The 17014-nt window shown below is 37.4% G+C and overlaps 1 protein-coding gene across 8 annotated transcripts in view; it reads left to right on the top strand.

Moving 5' to 3' along the window:
* LOC149565462 (putative adenylate kinase 6, chloroplastic) overlaps window positions 1-17014 on the top strand; it is an 87713-nt gene that overhangs the window by 13361 nt on the left and 57338 nt on the right. For all 8 annotated transcript variants that reach the window (XM_089818993.1, XM_089818990.1, XM_089818989.1 and 5 more), the window contains one exon: window positions 14281-14421. In XM_089818993.1, the coding sequence (XP_089675119.1) occupies window positions 14281-14421 (141 nt within the window). The remainder of the gene's footprint in view (window positions 1-14280; window positions 14422-17014) is intronic.

Here is a 17014-nt window from a genome sequence, read left to right as displayed (position 1 = left end):
TGAGGGTACCACGATAAAGGAAGCAACATCGTCAACTGCTTGGTTGGATACATTGTTAATTGTGGAGATGGCTTCATGGTAAACATGAGTAGTCAATGTGTTTGGTTTAGGATTGCATCATAGTAGTGTCTTTGAAGAGCTTAGAGATGCCCGATGAGAGTGGATTGTTTTATGGCTGTGTTGATCACCACTAGAGAATCACCTTCTATCTCTACATGAGTAACTTTCCATGTCTCACAAAATTTAAGCCCATGGAGGTGGGTTTGAAACTTGACCCCACTGTTGGTGCCTAAAGGGAGGATGTAAATATTTTATTACCTTGTGAATTCCAAAGAATACACCTTGTAGTAGAGGGACTGGGATTTCCTTGAGAGGCACCATCAAAGTTGCTTTGCCTTCATCCATCTAGCTCATGGAGGTTGCCATGTTTCAAGAGCTTGGAGAGCTCGGGAATAAGCTCTATGAACCCCATTAACGAGGGATTGAAAATGTCTATTATAATCATTATACTATTATAATATAGTAACAATGAAACTATATAATAATTATGATATTTTATTGATATTATTACATTACAGTTAAAAAAAATAGATCCCACAAAAAAATAGCCTCAGAATGACCTAAGACCTAGGCTTCACAGCAATAAATGAAACAACGCCAAAAAAACCTTGTAGGTATTGTGATTTTTGTTGAGGGCTGGGAAATGGTCACAACATTTTTTGAAAATCATGAAAAAACCCTATCAAAAAATCCTCATCGAAAATTGTGGGGATACAAAAATAACACTCTCCAGTACATCGCAATTAAATTCAAAAAATTGGTGAAAATCAGAGAAAAGAAATTCAAATTGGTTGTCCACAACTTTTAATGAAAAATCATGTTTTTATAGGGGAAAATCACAAATTTTGTTGACTCATGATTAACTGCATTTTTTCCACAATTTTCCCAATTTATGCTTCAATGGTCAATGCATAAAACTTGCATCTTAGTAACTTTATGTTTCAAAGTAAACAAAACATGCAAGGTGAAGTTTTAGTGTGTGATAGTTGTTGATGCGAGTTTTGTATCACTTACATAACATATTAGCAATTGAACATTTGATACAAAGTATCAAACATACAATTCCTCTCTTGAAAAGTTATTGCTCATGGGATATGAGAATAACTCCAATGTTCCTTACTCTTGTGGATACTCGCTCAGTTTTATTGATGTGATTTGCTGATAATCACGTAGGCGGCCTTACGCTATTCTTTCGAGGATGACTTGGACTTTGGTGGGATGAAGGTGATGGTGGCTTGGTTTGTGAAATGTGCGGAGGTAGATAATGGTGATGGTAGTGATGAGGGAGGATGTGTCTACCGATGATGATGTTGATGGGAAAGTGATGGTAGTGGAAGGTGAATGGATGTGTTCTAATACTCGACCTACTCTAACTTGTTTCCCTAAATTTTGACTACCTAGCTACTCACTATTCTACTCCTACTCCTATGAATGGAAGGTTAGCAAATGGACGGGGATCGAACCTAATGAGAGCTGACCAGTGGCCTCACTTCCACAGGTGCAATGATTCGAAGGAATAATAAACTAGTTTACCACACAAAGCCTCCCAACCAGCCGCTAGGATGCTAGTGGTCTAGTATTGACCCCTATCAAACATTTACCAATGCTACCATACAACTATCCATCTACTTTAACTTCACTTAAACAACTTCAAATGCAACCAACTTTAACAACTTGAAAAGAAATCCAACTAAGTGGAAGTAGAAAGCATGCAATAACACCCAATGTTCTTAATTAACATGCAAATCGCAACAATGAAAAAGAGAGCAATTTTGGTATTATCTTCGCAACAATTTCTCCAACCCCTTTACAAATGAGAGCAAATGGCCTTTTATAGGGGCCAGAAATACAACGAATGGTGGAGATCAAAACAAGATCAACGATCCAGATTGGATCCTCTAAACCCTAATTAGGGTTGCCACCCCATCGGCCAATGAGAAGCCGCCACCTCATCAATGGCCTAATGAAAAAAGTGCAAAAAGTGGCAACCAATGAGAAGGCACCAAAATGGTGGCCAATCAGAAATAGACACTTGTCCTATTCTAGAAGAAAGGGAAATTGCCACTTGGGCTTACATCAAATGATCTTCTAATATAAATCTTCCCTTTTCTTTCATCTTCTTAGCTAAGGCAATGAACTTAGCTAGCCTTTTGTTAACTTCTTCCCTAGGAGGACAAGGTGTGTGCTTCGCCTTGAGTTTCGCTGACTTCACCACGTTGCTTATTGCTTGAAGTATCTTTTCGTGATCCTTCTCATATTCTTTCGTGAATCCAATAAAAGTATTGAGAGAGGAAAGGGTGCCCAAATGCTTTTTCCTGATGACAACCTTTCCCAACTCATTTAACCTAGATCCAAAATCTCTCATTGATATCCTCTTCTCTAATATCCTCAAAATCAAGTGCCACCCCAACGTTGCTCATCATGGTTGAAATAGAAGTGTCGACGCTTGGACTGTGTCGTGTAATCTCATTATGTATTTCCTCAAGTGTTCTAAATTTGGTAGTTAATGCAACAAACCAAGATTCAACTATAGTCAATCCTCTCCCATCAACCAACCTGGCCCTTTGCAAATATGCCTTTGGTAGCCCAATGAACGCCTGTAGCCTAGGAATAGCCAAATCTTTGATGGGAAGGAAACCTTTCCATTCTTCTTCGAATAATCTGAACTTGTCTCTAATGGCCACTAATGACTGGAATGTTGAGATGAAGGAAGGCAAGAAATTTCGCCCATCTTGGATTGTATCATGGATCCAATCCTTGACTTCGTGTAGTTGAGCTGATATCTCTCCTGAATTGCTCTCGCTGTTTTGAGGAAGGGGTGCCTGGTGCAACTGTTGGATGGGCTGGCTATCTCTCCAATATTTGTTCTCAGCCTCCAACTTTACTATCCTTTCATTTGCCGTTCTTAACCTTTCTCTGATTGATGCTATACCTTCCTGGACCTCCTCACACTCCATATCATCTGTATTCCTTCCCAAGTTATGTTCCACTATCTCATATTCTTGGGCCACAATCTCATTCACTGCCTTGTTGATTGTTGGAATAGCCATCTGAACTTTTCGGTGACCATTATTGTCGCTCCTAAATACCCTTGCCACTGTTCTTGCCATTTGTTTTTGGTTCTCGCTATCACCCTTTTCCATTAACCCTTGGATGTCCTCAGCTGTATGGGCCGTTACCACCTCACCTCTTGGCATAAGCATTTGTCTTAACCATAGTGGTGCAGTGCATATCCTCAATCTGGATTTGGTTCGATTAACAAAGCATCACCAACGGCCTCAGGTTCTTGACTTATTGCCTCGATGTCGATTGGTCCATCTTCTTCTCTACTAGTTTCTTTCATATCATTTCCTTGCTGGTTCTCCGAGAGAGGGGAGTACTCGGTGCTTTCACTATAGCCACTTGATTCCGAATTAGAGCTCACCTCCACCGCGGCCCCTTTATCATTTCAATTGACCTCTTGGCTTCTAGCCTCAGTTATACTCTCGCTTGATGGCACTGCATGCTGTCTCTTGGCTGGAGGCTCTGGATGTTCTTTGCCCTTCTCTACCTCCAAAACTTTCTACTTGCTATTTCTAATCATTTCCTGTTGCCGGCTATTTCCTTCATTCCTTTATCCGACTGATTCTGTTTGTCTCTCTTTTGGCTTCATCATCTCATAGGTAAGGGGAATCCTTTGTCTTTGTAGCTTCCTTAGTCCTTCATTATACAAAGACTCGGTATGTAAATCCACTGTCCTTGTGACTGCTTCCAAGGGAGGATCTTGATGGGCATACCAATCTACTGGATTTAATTATGTTCCTTCTACTGTATCATAGTCTTCTTTCAACACATTTCCATCATCCTCCAGTTGATCCGAAATATCAAGGCCTCTCCATCTAATAGCCCTCATCATGTTCACCGACAGTCTTGAGAAAGCTAGCTTTCTCACATGAAAGTCATCTTTGGCGTTGGCCCAAAAGTCTTCTATGGTGGGAACGTGCTTGAATTCATTCCCATGAGATGCCTTGATAAGACCATTAGGATCGAATCCTTGCCTTGCTTTGTACCATCCTAGATGATACCATTCCAATTCCTTTTCTGCGACTTCAAAGGAGGCCCGATTTGGGCAACTATCATTGCCAATTACGATTGAGAATGAAATGCCTGTTTTCCCTTCGTTTCTCATTATTCTATCATAGTGCTCAAGTTGCCTAGCCAATTCTAACAAAACTACCTTGTCGGGTGGGTACCTTGGAAGCCTCTTAGGACAAACTGTACTTCCTGCCACTCTAATGTATGTAAACTGCGGAAATTGGATGAACCAACTCCCATATTTCTTTATCTTTGCTTTTGCTTCTGGTGAAAGTCTCTTAGCAGGTGTCCCTTGTAGTACCCTTACTGTCTTCATAGCGAAGGCATCACAAAATATCTTGTAATCCTTATTGTTATGCAAATGGAGCTGCGGATAGCATTCATGTACTAAGTATTGTCCCGGTCCGCTACGAACTTCTCCTAAGGCCTTAAGTCCCAGAGTCTTGTACAATCTAGCAATTAGGTAGAACAGATAGGAGCCCATGTAGAATTGCCTTTGGTTTTGCACGGTTCTGAGTTGCAATTCTAAGTTCTCGCTTATGATCTTGGCCCAATCAAACCTTCTTTTCCCTTTCTCAATATCATCAATGAAGAAGTACATCCAATTTTCAAATTGCATCCCTTGAGCTAGGCCCATGATCCGGCTAAGCAGAACAATGAGATCACCATATTCTGGTTTGAAATCTGCCATTGTGAGCATCGATGATCTGTCAACTCCTTTCTTTCCCTCACGTATCCAATTCTGCTTTAGATGCGTGTAATAGGTCTCTTGGTTATCTTGAAATGATTTAGTTGCTCGGTCCATCATTACAACCGTCATGCCCTTGTACTGGGGAATGTTGAATGTTTCTTCAATTGTTTGTTCGCCAATGCTGGCCAACACTCTCTTCCCATCATCAAAAATGATGGATTTACTGTTTAGATCAAATTTGGATGCACATTCCATAATCAATTTTGGACAGGGCAATGTGGGAGGAAAAGCCGCTGCCGCATGTACAATTCCGCTCTTGTATATCCTTTTTGCCAAGGGGGATTGTCCTTCCTTTAGTCTATCCCTCATCTGTATCATGTCCATTGTATTGATATTGGTGTCGGTTAGTCTCTTCATTTTCGAGAAGAAGGGAGTTTTGGGCATCATATCCTCTTTGTCTTTCTTAGTGTTTGCCCGCTTAGGATTCTTACTTGCACTACCATCCTCCATGCTCGTCGCCCTATTATGGGATGGTAGAGTGGTGGACCAGAAGGCAAGAAGAACCAAGCGGAGCAATCCTTAAACTAGAGCGAAAGATGGATGTCAGCTTAAGGACCCCTTGCAACTCTAGATGATGAAAATTCACCTTAACCAATAATCTTACAGCGACTTTTCGGAACCTAGGACAAGACCTCAAGAACTCCAAATCCCTTTGCAAATTAGAAATTTAAACCTCTAAAACTATCCAACACTTGCTCAATCAAACAAAATTCAGACTTCCATATGCATCCCTTGTCTCAACAAAATTGCCAAGTCTGATAGAAAAAAATGCAGTCCTAAATGGGGAAAAATCAGACCTTCACCATGAATTGCCCATGTCACCAAATCAGATCTGCCTCAAGAAAATGCCGAGAGTGAAAAGTTCTGCCCTTGTCTTAATTCGCCCAAGCATGGAAGTCCTCAATTTGCCCAAAAATGTCACGTAGGGCACAAATCGCAGTACATAGGAGAACAAATCACCAAAAATCTGCAAAAATCTGCCCACAAGGAAAATTGCTAAGGCCTGAAATCTGCTCCTCAAGAGAAATTTTCTCAAGAATGGAGAGGAATCTGCCTTAGAACAAAATCGCCTAAGCATCAAAATCTGCTCCCAAGGAAATTCACCCAACAATGGAGAGGAAGGAATGAATTGTGAAGAAGAAACGGGAAAGAGGTCTCCTTTATACACAATTTCTTTTCCCTCTAAGCTGGCCGACCTGGTCTTGGAGGAGAGAAAAAGCCAAAAATTAACTCCAAGTCATGGCCCATAATTAAGTACCAGCTCAAAATCAATTTTGCCCAAAAGAAAATTGCACTTTTAAATTTGCCAATTAGCTCCAAATTGTAAAATGAAATTAAATGGTGCCTTAAGGGTGTTAAATATTTCCATTTAATGAGGGTTTAGTAATTAATACGTCATTAAATTTGGATTTTGGCTAACCAAAAGCCATTTTCTCAATATTAAATTACCAAATTCATGAAAAACTAAAAAGTTTTCAAGGCAAATTAATCCAATTAAAGCCAATTTTTTTGCAATTTTCTACCAAATCGATTTTGCCAAGCTATTTAAAATTTTATGACAATAAAATTGCCCCCCTAGAGTCAAAAATCGATTTTGCAATTTAACTTCATTCTACAAAATTAAATCCCCTTTTCACCAAATTTTTTTTTTTTTTTCCAAAAACTTGAGTCTAATTAAAATTTCCCATTTGAAAATCATCCAAATTTACACAATTAAAACCAAAATTTCAAAAGAAAACATCTAATTACAAATTTACAATTTTATCCTGCCAAGTTGAAATTGACTTTGAAAATTATTCGGCCTAGGGATAGAATTGATAGCTCTGGAAAATCAAGTTGAAACCGGGTGAAAATAAGCTAAGCCTGATCTGATGAATGAATCTAGACTAATTGCAGTATTGAATGTTTAAATAAAATCAAATTAGCGAAAGTCTTAATACATTTACACATAAATGAAATTATGCATCAAAACTTAAGAATTTAAGGTGAAATAAACAGAATTGAGAGAGAAGAAGATAGAGAGTGCAAACAAAGTTTGATTTCGGAGTTTGCCACAAACGTGACTACGTCTCCGGGTCAGCTCCAATAGAGTACGATTGATCCGATTATTCTCCAAAAAAGATTACAAATGCACTAAGACTTATCCCCTTAAACAAATCAAAATAACATGCCCTCGACATGCAAAATAGTCTTCAAAAATCCCCTGAACATTCTCCTGTTCTCATCACCTGAATGCTTTTCCAAAGCCTCCTATCCCCATTTTATACATCAAATTTAGCAAAAAATGGGCTAAAACAATTAACCAACATAATCCCCCATTTTGATTACATATTTCGAATTTACCCCTTTTACCATTATTTTGTTATGATCTCACACCAAAATTAAGGGTTTGTTTTCAACAAATACCCTTATTTAAGTAAGATTTGGCGGATTTGTTATGCATAGATAACAACTCTTCCCTTAATATTCTATATACCATAAATAGCCCATTGGTTGGCCTTAATTTTAGGAGGCCAATGGTTAGGAGTTCAACTCCCATCATCTCATTCCTTTAATTCGAATTAAATAGCTATTTTAATTTGAATTTGAATGTTTTCCCTCTCTTTATAATTTTGTGATGTCATGCTGATGTCATCAAAATCCATACTTTTACTTGAATTGAAACCATCATAACTTTTATATCCAATGTCTGTTTTTGATGAAACGAACGCCATTGGAAAGCTTTTGATGAGCTCTTTCATTTGGAATCCATTGTCAAATACTTTTGAGATGATTACTTTTTCACCCTTTTACGACTCTAGTCCCAGTTTGACCAAAACTTTGACCGAGCATAACTTCTCCATTTAGACTCCATTTTTGTCCATTCAAGTTGCGTTGGAATCAAGACATTGAGATTTTTTTGATGGTGCAAAAATCTGGAGATTTGAAGACACTTCAATTTTCCCTAAAAGTATCCATCGGATCAGGCCTCCCCACTAAAGACCTTTTGGACCTCCAAAAGTGACATTTACTCTGACATAAAGTGAGGACTTGGCCTCCCCACTTGTCCTGTATCATCTGTACATCTAAATACTTGGCTCACAAGCACATTGAAGACTGCAAGAACATTGTTGATCATAAACATTATCCTATCACTTCCATAAGCATCTACATCAGTTGTCGTAGCCACCTACCAACAAACATTGACTAGCATCAAGCTAAACAATAATGCAGAAATGAAAGAGAATAAATCAACAACATATCGATCCTTCATAATAGGAACATTTTTACGCAAGGAACCATCAGTGCTTTCAATCATCATCCCCTCATGTTGTACTGCAAGTGTATCCTGCAACATCTGACCCTGGTTAGCTACTCCAATTTCAAGTGTAGAACCACTTGTACTGACAGACATAAGAGTTAACTCTTTACTTGCATTAATTACCCTCTTTAACTGCCCTGTGTTTGCAAAAGAACGATCAGTCTTAATCCTGTGAGAATGTACAATATACTGAATGCCATCTTTAAACAAGTGATAATGATTCTTTTCCCTGTAGAAAATTGCTTTTCGGTCATAAAGATAAGGGCTACCAAGCACTATCCCACAGATATCCAGTGGAACAACATCAAACTGTACTTCATCCATAAACTTACTAGTGATTGTGAATCTTAAGGTGCATTGTCTTGTTACTTGCAACTTATCATTTTCACAAATCCAACCTAGTGGATAAGGTTTCTTATGTAATGTAGTTTTCAATCCCAAGTTTTTTAAAGTATTTTCAGAAGTCAAGTTCACTTGAGAACCACTATCTATGAGTGCATCAATTTTAGTGTTCTTAGCAACAACCCTTAAATGAAACAACTCATTCCCTTTCTTATCTTCAGGGAAATCATTAACTTTAGATGAAGAAGCGCAACTATGAACAGAAACACCAGAGATAGGAGCTTTACCTTTTACACCCATAGCTGTTATCTTAGTCTCATCATTTGAATCTGAATGAAGATCCATAACAACATTTGTGGCTTTCTCCTTACCTTTTTGTTTCTGATTCTGTCTTTGAGTCCACTTAGGCTTCAATTCGGGATGCAACTTCCAACAATGTTCTTCATTATGACCCTTCCTGTCACAATGAGTTCAAGAAAGTTTCTCATCCTTCTTAACTGTAGTTGCCTTCTTTCCTTTCTCTATCTTTGCATTCTTAGAAGATTTCTTTACATCATTATCAAACTTATCAATAAAAGATCCTTTACCCCTTGACTCTAAGTGTGTAGCTTGAATCGACACTTCATCCAAATTAGAAGGGTTCAAAACCAAAATAGAATGTCTAAGGTAGGAATGAAGACCTCCTATGTACTTCAACAAAGTATCCTGGGTGTACAAAGGAACATTCAAAGCAATAGCCCTTTTCCTAAATTCATGGGTGTACTCTTGGACAGTTTGGCCTTTCCCTTGCCTAAACATTTGCCAGTCCATCATTAACTGTTGCATATGTCCTAGGGGATAAAACTGCTTCTTAAGAGCATTAACAAACTCTGCCCAAGTTATACTAACTCTACCATGCGGTGAAACTTCTGCCTTAGTCTTACTCTCCCACCAAGTTAAAGCTGTACCTCCTAATCGAAGAGTAGCTAATTGAATCCTGTCAACATCATCTAATAGGTTCTGGACTCTACAGTAGACTTCTACTTGTTGAATCCAATCATCCAATTTTTCAGCATTAAGTTTACCACAATACTTAGGCAAGTCAAATTTTACATCCAGTCTTATACCCACTCTTGAAAGGATTAGAAGAAGTAGAATGAGGAGAAGATGGAGAAGAAGGAGAAGAGGGTGGATCTGGTTTCTTGTCACCATCACGTTCTTTCTGCTCTTGTTTCTCCCGAAAATGAATGTCCACCTTAGCCTTCATCTCGAGGAATGCTCTTCGAAATTCCTGCTCACTAATCTCATCAGGAACCTCCTTTCCAGAAATAGACATCCTCGAAAATGTTCTTCGCTTCCCGATCTCAGGATTAAATTCTTCAAGCTTGCCTTCACCCTTCTGAATCCTGGATCTTGTTAGCATTCAAGAAAACAACTGCAATAATAGTCAACTGGGCTCTGATACCACTTGATCTAATGAACAGATCTAGACTAATTGCAGTATTGAATGTTTAAATAAAATCAAATTAGTGAAAGTCTTAATACATTTACACATAAATGAAATTATGCATCAAAACTTAAGAATTTAAGGTGAAATAAACAAAATTGAGAGAGAAGAAGATAGAGAGTGCAAACAAAGTTTGATTTCGGAGTTCGCCACAAACATGACTACGTCTTCGGGTTGGCTCCATTAGAGTACGACTGATCCAATTATTCTCCAAAAAAGATTACAAATGCACTAAGACTTATCCCCTTAAACACATCAGCATAACATGCCCTCGACATGCAGAATAGTCTTCAAAAATCTCCTAAACATTCTCCTGTTCTCACCACCTGAATGCTTTTCCAAAGCCTACTACCCCCATTTTATACATCAAATTTAGCCAAAAATGGGCTAAAACAATTAACCAACATAATCCCCCATTTTGATTACATATTTCGAATTTACCCCTTTTACCATTATTTTGTTATGATCTCACACCAAAATTAAGGGTTTGTTTTCAACAAATACCCTTATTTAAATAAGATTGGGCGGATTTGTTATGCATAGATAACAACTCTTCCCTTAATATTTTATATACCATAAATAGCCCATTGGTTGGCCTCAATTTTAGGAGGCCAATGGTTAGGAGTTCAACTCCCATTATCTCATTCGTTTAATTCGAATTAAATAGCTATTTTAATTTGAATTTGAATGTTTTCCCTCTCTTTATGATTTTGTGATGTCATGTTGACGTCATCAAAATCCATACTTTTACTTGAATTTGAAACCATCATAACTTTTATATCCGATTTCTGTTCTTGATGAAACGAACGCCATTGGAAAGCTTTTGACGAGCTCTTTCATTTGGAATCCATTGTCAAATACTTTTGAGATGATTACTTTTTCACCCTTTTACGACCTCTGGTCCCAGTTTGACCAAAACTTTGACCGAGCATAACTTCTCCATTCGGACTCCATTTTGTCCATTCAAGTTGTGTTGGAATCAAGACATTGAGATCTTTTTGATGGTGCAAAAATCTCGAAATTTGAAGACACTTCAATTTTCCTTGAAAGTATCCATTGGATCAAAGCCTCCCCACATTTGTCTTGAAGGTGCCAAGGTGTGAAATTTTCAAAACTCAAAAAATTTTGGGCAATCCAAAAATTTGCCAAGGTAATGAAAAAAAAAAGGGGGTCCCCAAGATTTGGGGTGATGTGTGAAAACCTCACAACAATAGTGAGTGGGGAGACGAATGTTTGAGTTAACTTATAAATGGGCTAGAAAAAACATGTCATAGGACATTGTTGCTGCTCTAGTGACACAGTGCCTATTTCTTGAAATTAGAGAACACTTTATCTGTATTTAGGTTTTGTTAGTCATTCTTGGTCTCTATGTAGCATATCATTAATAATTGATTGTAGAACTGGTTTAGTGGTGCTATGTAAAGCTTAAGGCCTCTTTTCTAGGTGCTCACTATTGCAAAAATTAATAAATTACAATATTTCAATAGTCTATAAAATAATTGGATTAATTATTGCACACAGTTTCATCTCCTCATAGAGATTGGAGAAGAAACCACCTAAAGGATAAACATTGCAAACTCATTTAAAGGCAAAAAGCAAATTTAAAAAAGGAAAGAAACCACTTGTGTAAACCTTATCTTCTAATAATTTAGTAATATTCTAATAAACCCCCCTTAAGGCTGACTCCATTGGAAGCAAAACAAAATAAACTAAAATCATCCAGGACCACGAATGTGCCATTCTCTAGAAGCTTTTCTTTGAAAACAGACCATACACCGGGTAGAACTCCATCAAGCTGTCTCAAACCTTGAAAACCTTTGAATTCTTGAGTTTCTGGATTACCACCTCCCCAAACTCTTGAATCAGAGATCTTTCAATCGCTGGACAATAATCTATGTTGAGCTTCTTCACCGAATTCCATCAAGTTGTCGCATAGGCCTTGTAAGTGTGTGTCCCATGATTACTGGCTGTCAAGCTAACTAGGCAACCATCCATCCTGAGTTGTCTATGCTAGCTTTTTACCTATCTTCCAGAACTAGATTTCTTTGAAATACATAAGTAGCAATTCCACCTTCACCATTGTCAATATCAGGACGATGTTGAACAATGGCCTCAATAGCTCCTTTGAGAATATCCTTTGCTTGAAGTCTACAGTTTCAAGCTGTGGGCTCCATTTTCTTGCAAGCAGTATTGTGTTCCTCTTTTGTCCTTATGAGATTTTCTATGGATATTTTATTGTTTAAGTATAACACTACCTTAGGTTCAGGATCCTCTGTTGTATCTCCTTCAATAGTTTTATTTTCTTCATCTAGAAGAGCTGAATTCATGTCTGTCAAATTTTTACAAGAAAGTTGATTCATGGTAAAGATTACATCGCTGGATTTTGTGAAGGCAACTTAGTATAATAGCTTTTTAACCTACATCATCCACTCCAACATTGATCTTTGCTAATTGTTGAAGAGACCTCAGATTGTTCATGTGGTTTGACATAATAATTTGTCAACCATCTTGAACTTGAACAGTTGAAGCTTGAGAGAGAATTTTGCATGAGTGGTTGTTGTTCCAAATAGTGTACTCAAATTCTCCCAAATTTCTTAGATTCTTTTGATAGATCTACATGATGTAACTTAGAATTGGAGAGGGCAAGACCAATAACCACTTTTGAAGTTCAGTTCAAGCTTGAAGGAGAACTTTCCATTAGTGGTTGTTTTCCAAATAGTGTACTTAAATTCTCCCAAATTCCTTAGATGATTTTGGTAGATCTATGTGATGTACCAGTGACCACTTTTATTTTATCATCTCTGCTTTGCCATTCCAGTACATTACAAACTTTTATAGGAAGATCCTCTTTTCCATTAACCATTCCCCATTTTTTCTTGTGCATCAGTTGCATCTAAATTTTACTATCTAGTTGGGAAAATTGAACCCAGAATATTTGTCCCAAGGAATTTCCGTATTCCAAATAATAAGGAAACCCAGATTTAAAATCTTTGAACCCTATCACACATTTCAAGAAGACCTTGGTTATAAATTATAGGAAATCTGCAACAGAATTTGAAATTATTAAACAGAGTCACACTGTGTGAAAAATGTCTCACACCAATGACTATCAATTGTAGACAAAGCTACACATTTGAAGAAAACCTTCCTCATAGAAAGGAATTCACCAACTGGATTGTCTAACACAGGACAGAGAGAAAGAACAGACTGTATTCACAAAGACGAGAGTTCCAGACTAAAATTTGTAAGGTAAAAGGAAGTAAGAAATAGGAGCAGAGTGGCTGCTGAGTCTTACTATTGTTTTGCACTGTTTTTGTAACCAAATCACTTTAATAATGGCATGACAAGTGAGGCAAGGGGAGGAAGAAACATAATGATGGCTTGGGGGTTTCATATTCCAGGGACAGGGAGGGTAGAAGGATTTCAAAATAAAATGAAATCATCACTGGTGATATAATCCAACTAAAAGAGGTAGTTGTGTGAGGTAAAATGTAAATTTGAGGTCCTAGCAAAATATATTGGAAGGATGTGTAAAGGAGCCAACATCTCAAACATCTTTAGACAAATAAAAATTATTACTCTTGTATTCCCCTTATAAGCTAACCACTTAACATGAAGTTGCATGTCTGAAATTCCGATGCAAATTCTTGTTTGATATCAATAATTACCAATTTTAGGAATATGGATGCTACATCATCTGAATATATTTTCAAGAACAAAGAATTGACCTTGATAATGATTGTAGACTCTAGCTATCCTTATTCCTCTTTGGATTCCTGTAGCATCTGCATGGATATTGGGCAGGATAACCATCTCATTAAGTAAATGAAAGGATGGGTTCTTGTTTGCTGTTTTGACAAATTTATTTAGCTTTAGCTCTTATTATGTTTCCAGCAGACATGCCATCATAATAATTTCATTTATGACAGGAGGGCAGTTCCTGTGACTTTTGAATTAGTTTTTAGGTTTGCAACTTTCTAGCAGTCCCGTTACCAGGGAATTCACCATAAAGGTGTTAAAGTGGATATTCTTGAATTATTAAGAAGTTTTTCATATGGTTATGAGTTGTGCTTGGCTTCACCTGGTTGGTTATTTTTTCAAAGGCTCAAAATTTCTAATGTTTAATGATGTCTGTTTAGGTCTATTGAAGTTAAGATTTTTCTAATTGTAATTGCTTGTTGAATGATTATTGTTATGCTTGTCGGAATTATTTACATATAGCATTTGCATGAAAAGTCCTAATCAATCTGATGGTACATTTTGTAGCTGGAGAGTATTGTGAACCAAGGCAAACTAGTTCCAGATGATATTATTTTGAAGCTACTGGCAAGGTGTCTTGAAAAGAGTGCGTCGAAAGGAGAAACAGGATTTATTCTTGATGGGTTTCCAAGAACAATAAACCAAGCTGTAAGTATTTCCAACCTAGCATGCCATGGCACTGTTTATGCCCTAGTTATCTCTGTGTTTTTGATATTTTTGTCATGTTATACAAGTGAAAATGCGGTATTTGTCTTTTAGTGCAAGCTTATTATGATATTATTTAGATTGATGTGCTGGAACTTAATGTAATATCATGCGAACATTTAATAGTTATATTGGAGCTTAGAATGCTTGTGCATGTGGAACTTGTGAGAAGCAGCTGATTGATGTGTCTTGAAATAGATAACTTTTCTTTATTCCAGAAATGCCCATCGATGTCAGCAACTGTACATCTATGAGTTTACTTGTGGGTGTTAAGTTTTGGCCCAGAAATTAGGATAAACAGCAATAAAGAAGAACAAAACAGGACAAAAGACACAAGAGATTATCCTAGGAAAACCCTTCTGCTTGAAGGGAAAAACCCAGACACACCAAGAAAATATGTCTTTTATTGATAATAAAAAATGTTCAAGTACAAGGCTTTCACTTGATTGATATTACAATGTACCAAGCAATCACATAAATAGATTACACCAGACTCTTCATCTTTCACACAAAGGTCTCTTCAAATCCCAAAGACAAGACCCTTCATATTTCCAAATATTCAACACTTCATATTTCCATATGCATGCTTCTTCGCATGATGTATGACACATGTCCTTTTATATGATATTATCATAAATGTCTCTTTCAGCTGAAGATGACCATACTGGTCATAGCAAACGTATTTCTATTTCATAACTCAGAGATAAAGATCTCTATTGCAGCTACGATCTTCAACACTCCCTTTTAGCAAGAGAGAGATCTTTCATATGACAGCCGCACATAGCTGCAACCAAAGATGTCAATGATATGTCACGTAAACCTTGTTATCTTAGTATAACACAATTTACCTTAGTTACTTCATAAGCACATAAAATTATAGTCATGGAGTCACACACATAACTTCCACCATGCCTACTCGAAGAGGGTAGTCCAAGGGCTTTCACCTCAAACTTCTCCCAGAGAAGAATGCTTTTACACCATGCCTCAACGTAGAGGGTGGTCTAAGGGCTTTTACCTCAAGCTTCTCTCAAAGAAGAATGCATTTCCACCATGCCTCGGAGCAGAGGGTGGTCCAAGGGCTTTCACCTCAAACTTCTCCAGAGAAGAATGCATTTCCACATGCCTCGGCATAGAAGGTGGAACCATCACACCCACTCGCAAAGGGTGGAGCAAGAGATTTCACCTCAAACTTCTCTCATAGATAAGAACACATTAATAACTGAGATTCTCTTTTAACAAAATCTCCCTCTCAGCAAGGACAGCCTTGTACACCACAATAAGATAGTTGATGTAACCTCCCTCTGAATATGTATCATCAAAGCAACATCCTCATCTCAATGCTTCTTGTTGCAGCATCATGCAACCAAGATTAATAATTCATAAAATCAACTATAATAGAGATCAGTGTCAAAAGCGTACACTGTTCTCACTGCCACCACAACAAAAATCCATTATATACTCAAGGGTGTATAATACTTATCTCTTTGTAGTTTAAACTTTAAACCTCCACCCATACTTCTCAAACATATGAAAACAAAAATTTGAACCTATTTGCCCCATTGGCATAGCTTTTGCTATTGTTTTAAACTTTTATTCCTTTATACAATCACAACTATTAAGCCACAACACAACAGATATATTTTGGAGGTCATGAAATATTTTCAAATTCAGACTATAGTCAAGTGTGATGAAAATGAGATTATCAAGACACGCATCTATATGGAAGAAGAGTTTCACGTACCTTTGTTGTTACAAGAAAATATGGCATTTCTTTATGAAACTCTTCAAATTGTCAACAGTCGTGCATGCACTAAACCTATGAAGCCTGGTAGATGAATGTAGTCCTGTGCTCGAGCCAATGCCCTTTTCTTTTCATCACATAGAGAGCTGCTTGCATAGAAAAGGAAAAATTCCTGCCAAGAGCCATTTTTTGGATTACATGACTAAGGAAGAATTTCTTGTAAAATAAAATGAACGACTCCAAGAGAACAAAAAATAATAATATTGAAGACTCGTGCCCTTTCGTATTACACCCAAAGTCATTTAACTCGCACCATATTGCTGATGGTGTTGATAACAAGATATTTCAACTGACCAACTGAGCTGTTACAAAGTAAATCAAGGAGAATAACGTGTGAACGCAAAACAACTTCAATCTGAAAAGTGATCCACTGTATCATGATGAAGTGGAAAGGAGGCTGACATGGCATGTCTAAAATCTATGCAGATAAAAAATATATATTAAAAACATCAAATACAAATGATGCCTTTTAAATAGTAGATGAAAAAACATATAAAGAAATCTCCGAAAGGAAGGTCTCATCGAACAAGATAATAAAGACTGCATGGAAAACCAAATCAGCAAGACAAAGCATAAAAATCGTGGGATTGGAAAAGTTCCTTAGAAAAGGGCACAACTCTATGCCCTGATCGATATGCCTCTCCTGTGGTGGCAGGCCGTCGGCCATACAGGCTTTGAAGAAGTAAACCATCGCCATAAAAAATTGAATAGCTTTTACAGAAGCAATCCAACCAA

Source organism: Cupressus sempervirens, chromosome 3 (assembly GCF_028749045.1).
Source record: "Cupressus sempervirens isolate cs-2001-9-10 chromosome 3, ASM2874904v1, whole genome shotgun sequence".
NCBI lineage: Eukaryota > Viridiplantae > Streptophyta > Pinopsida > Cupressales > Cupressaceae > Cupressus > Cupressus sempervirens.
This window is presented reverse-complemented; position numbering and strand designations above follow the sequence as displayed.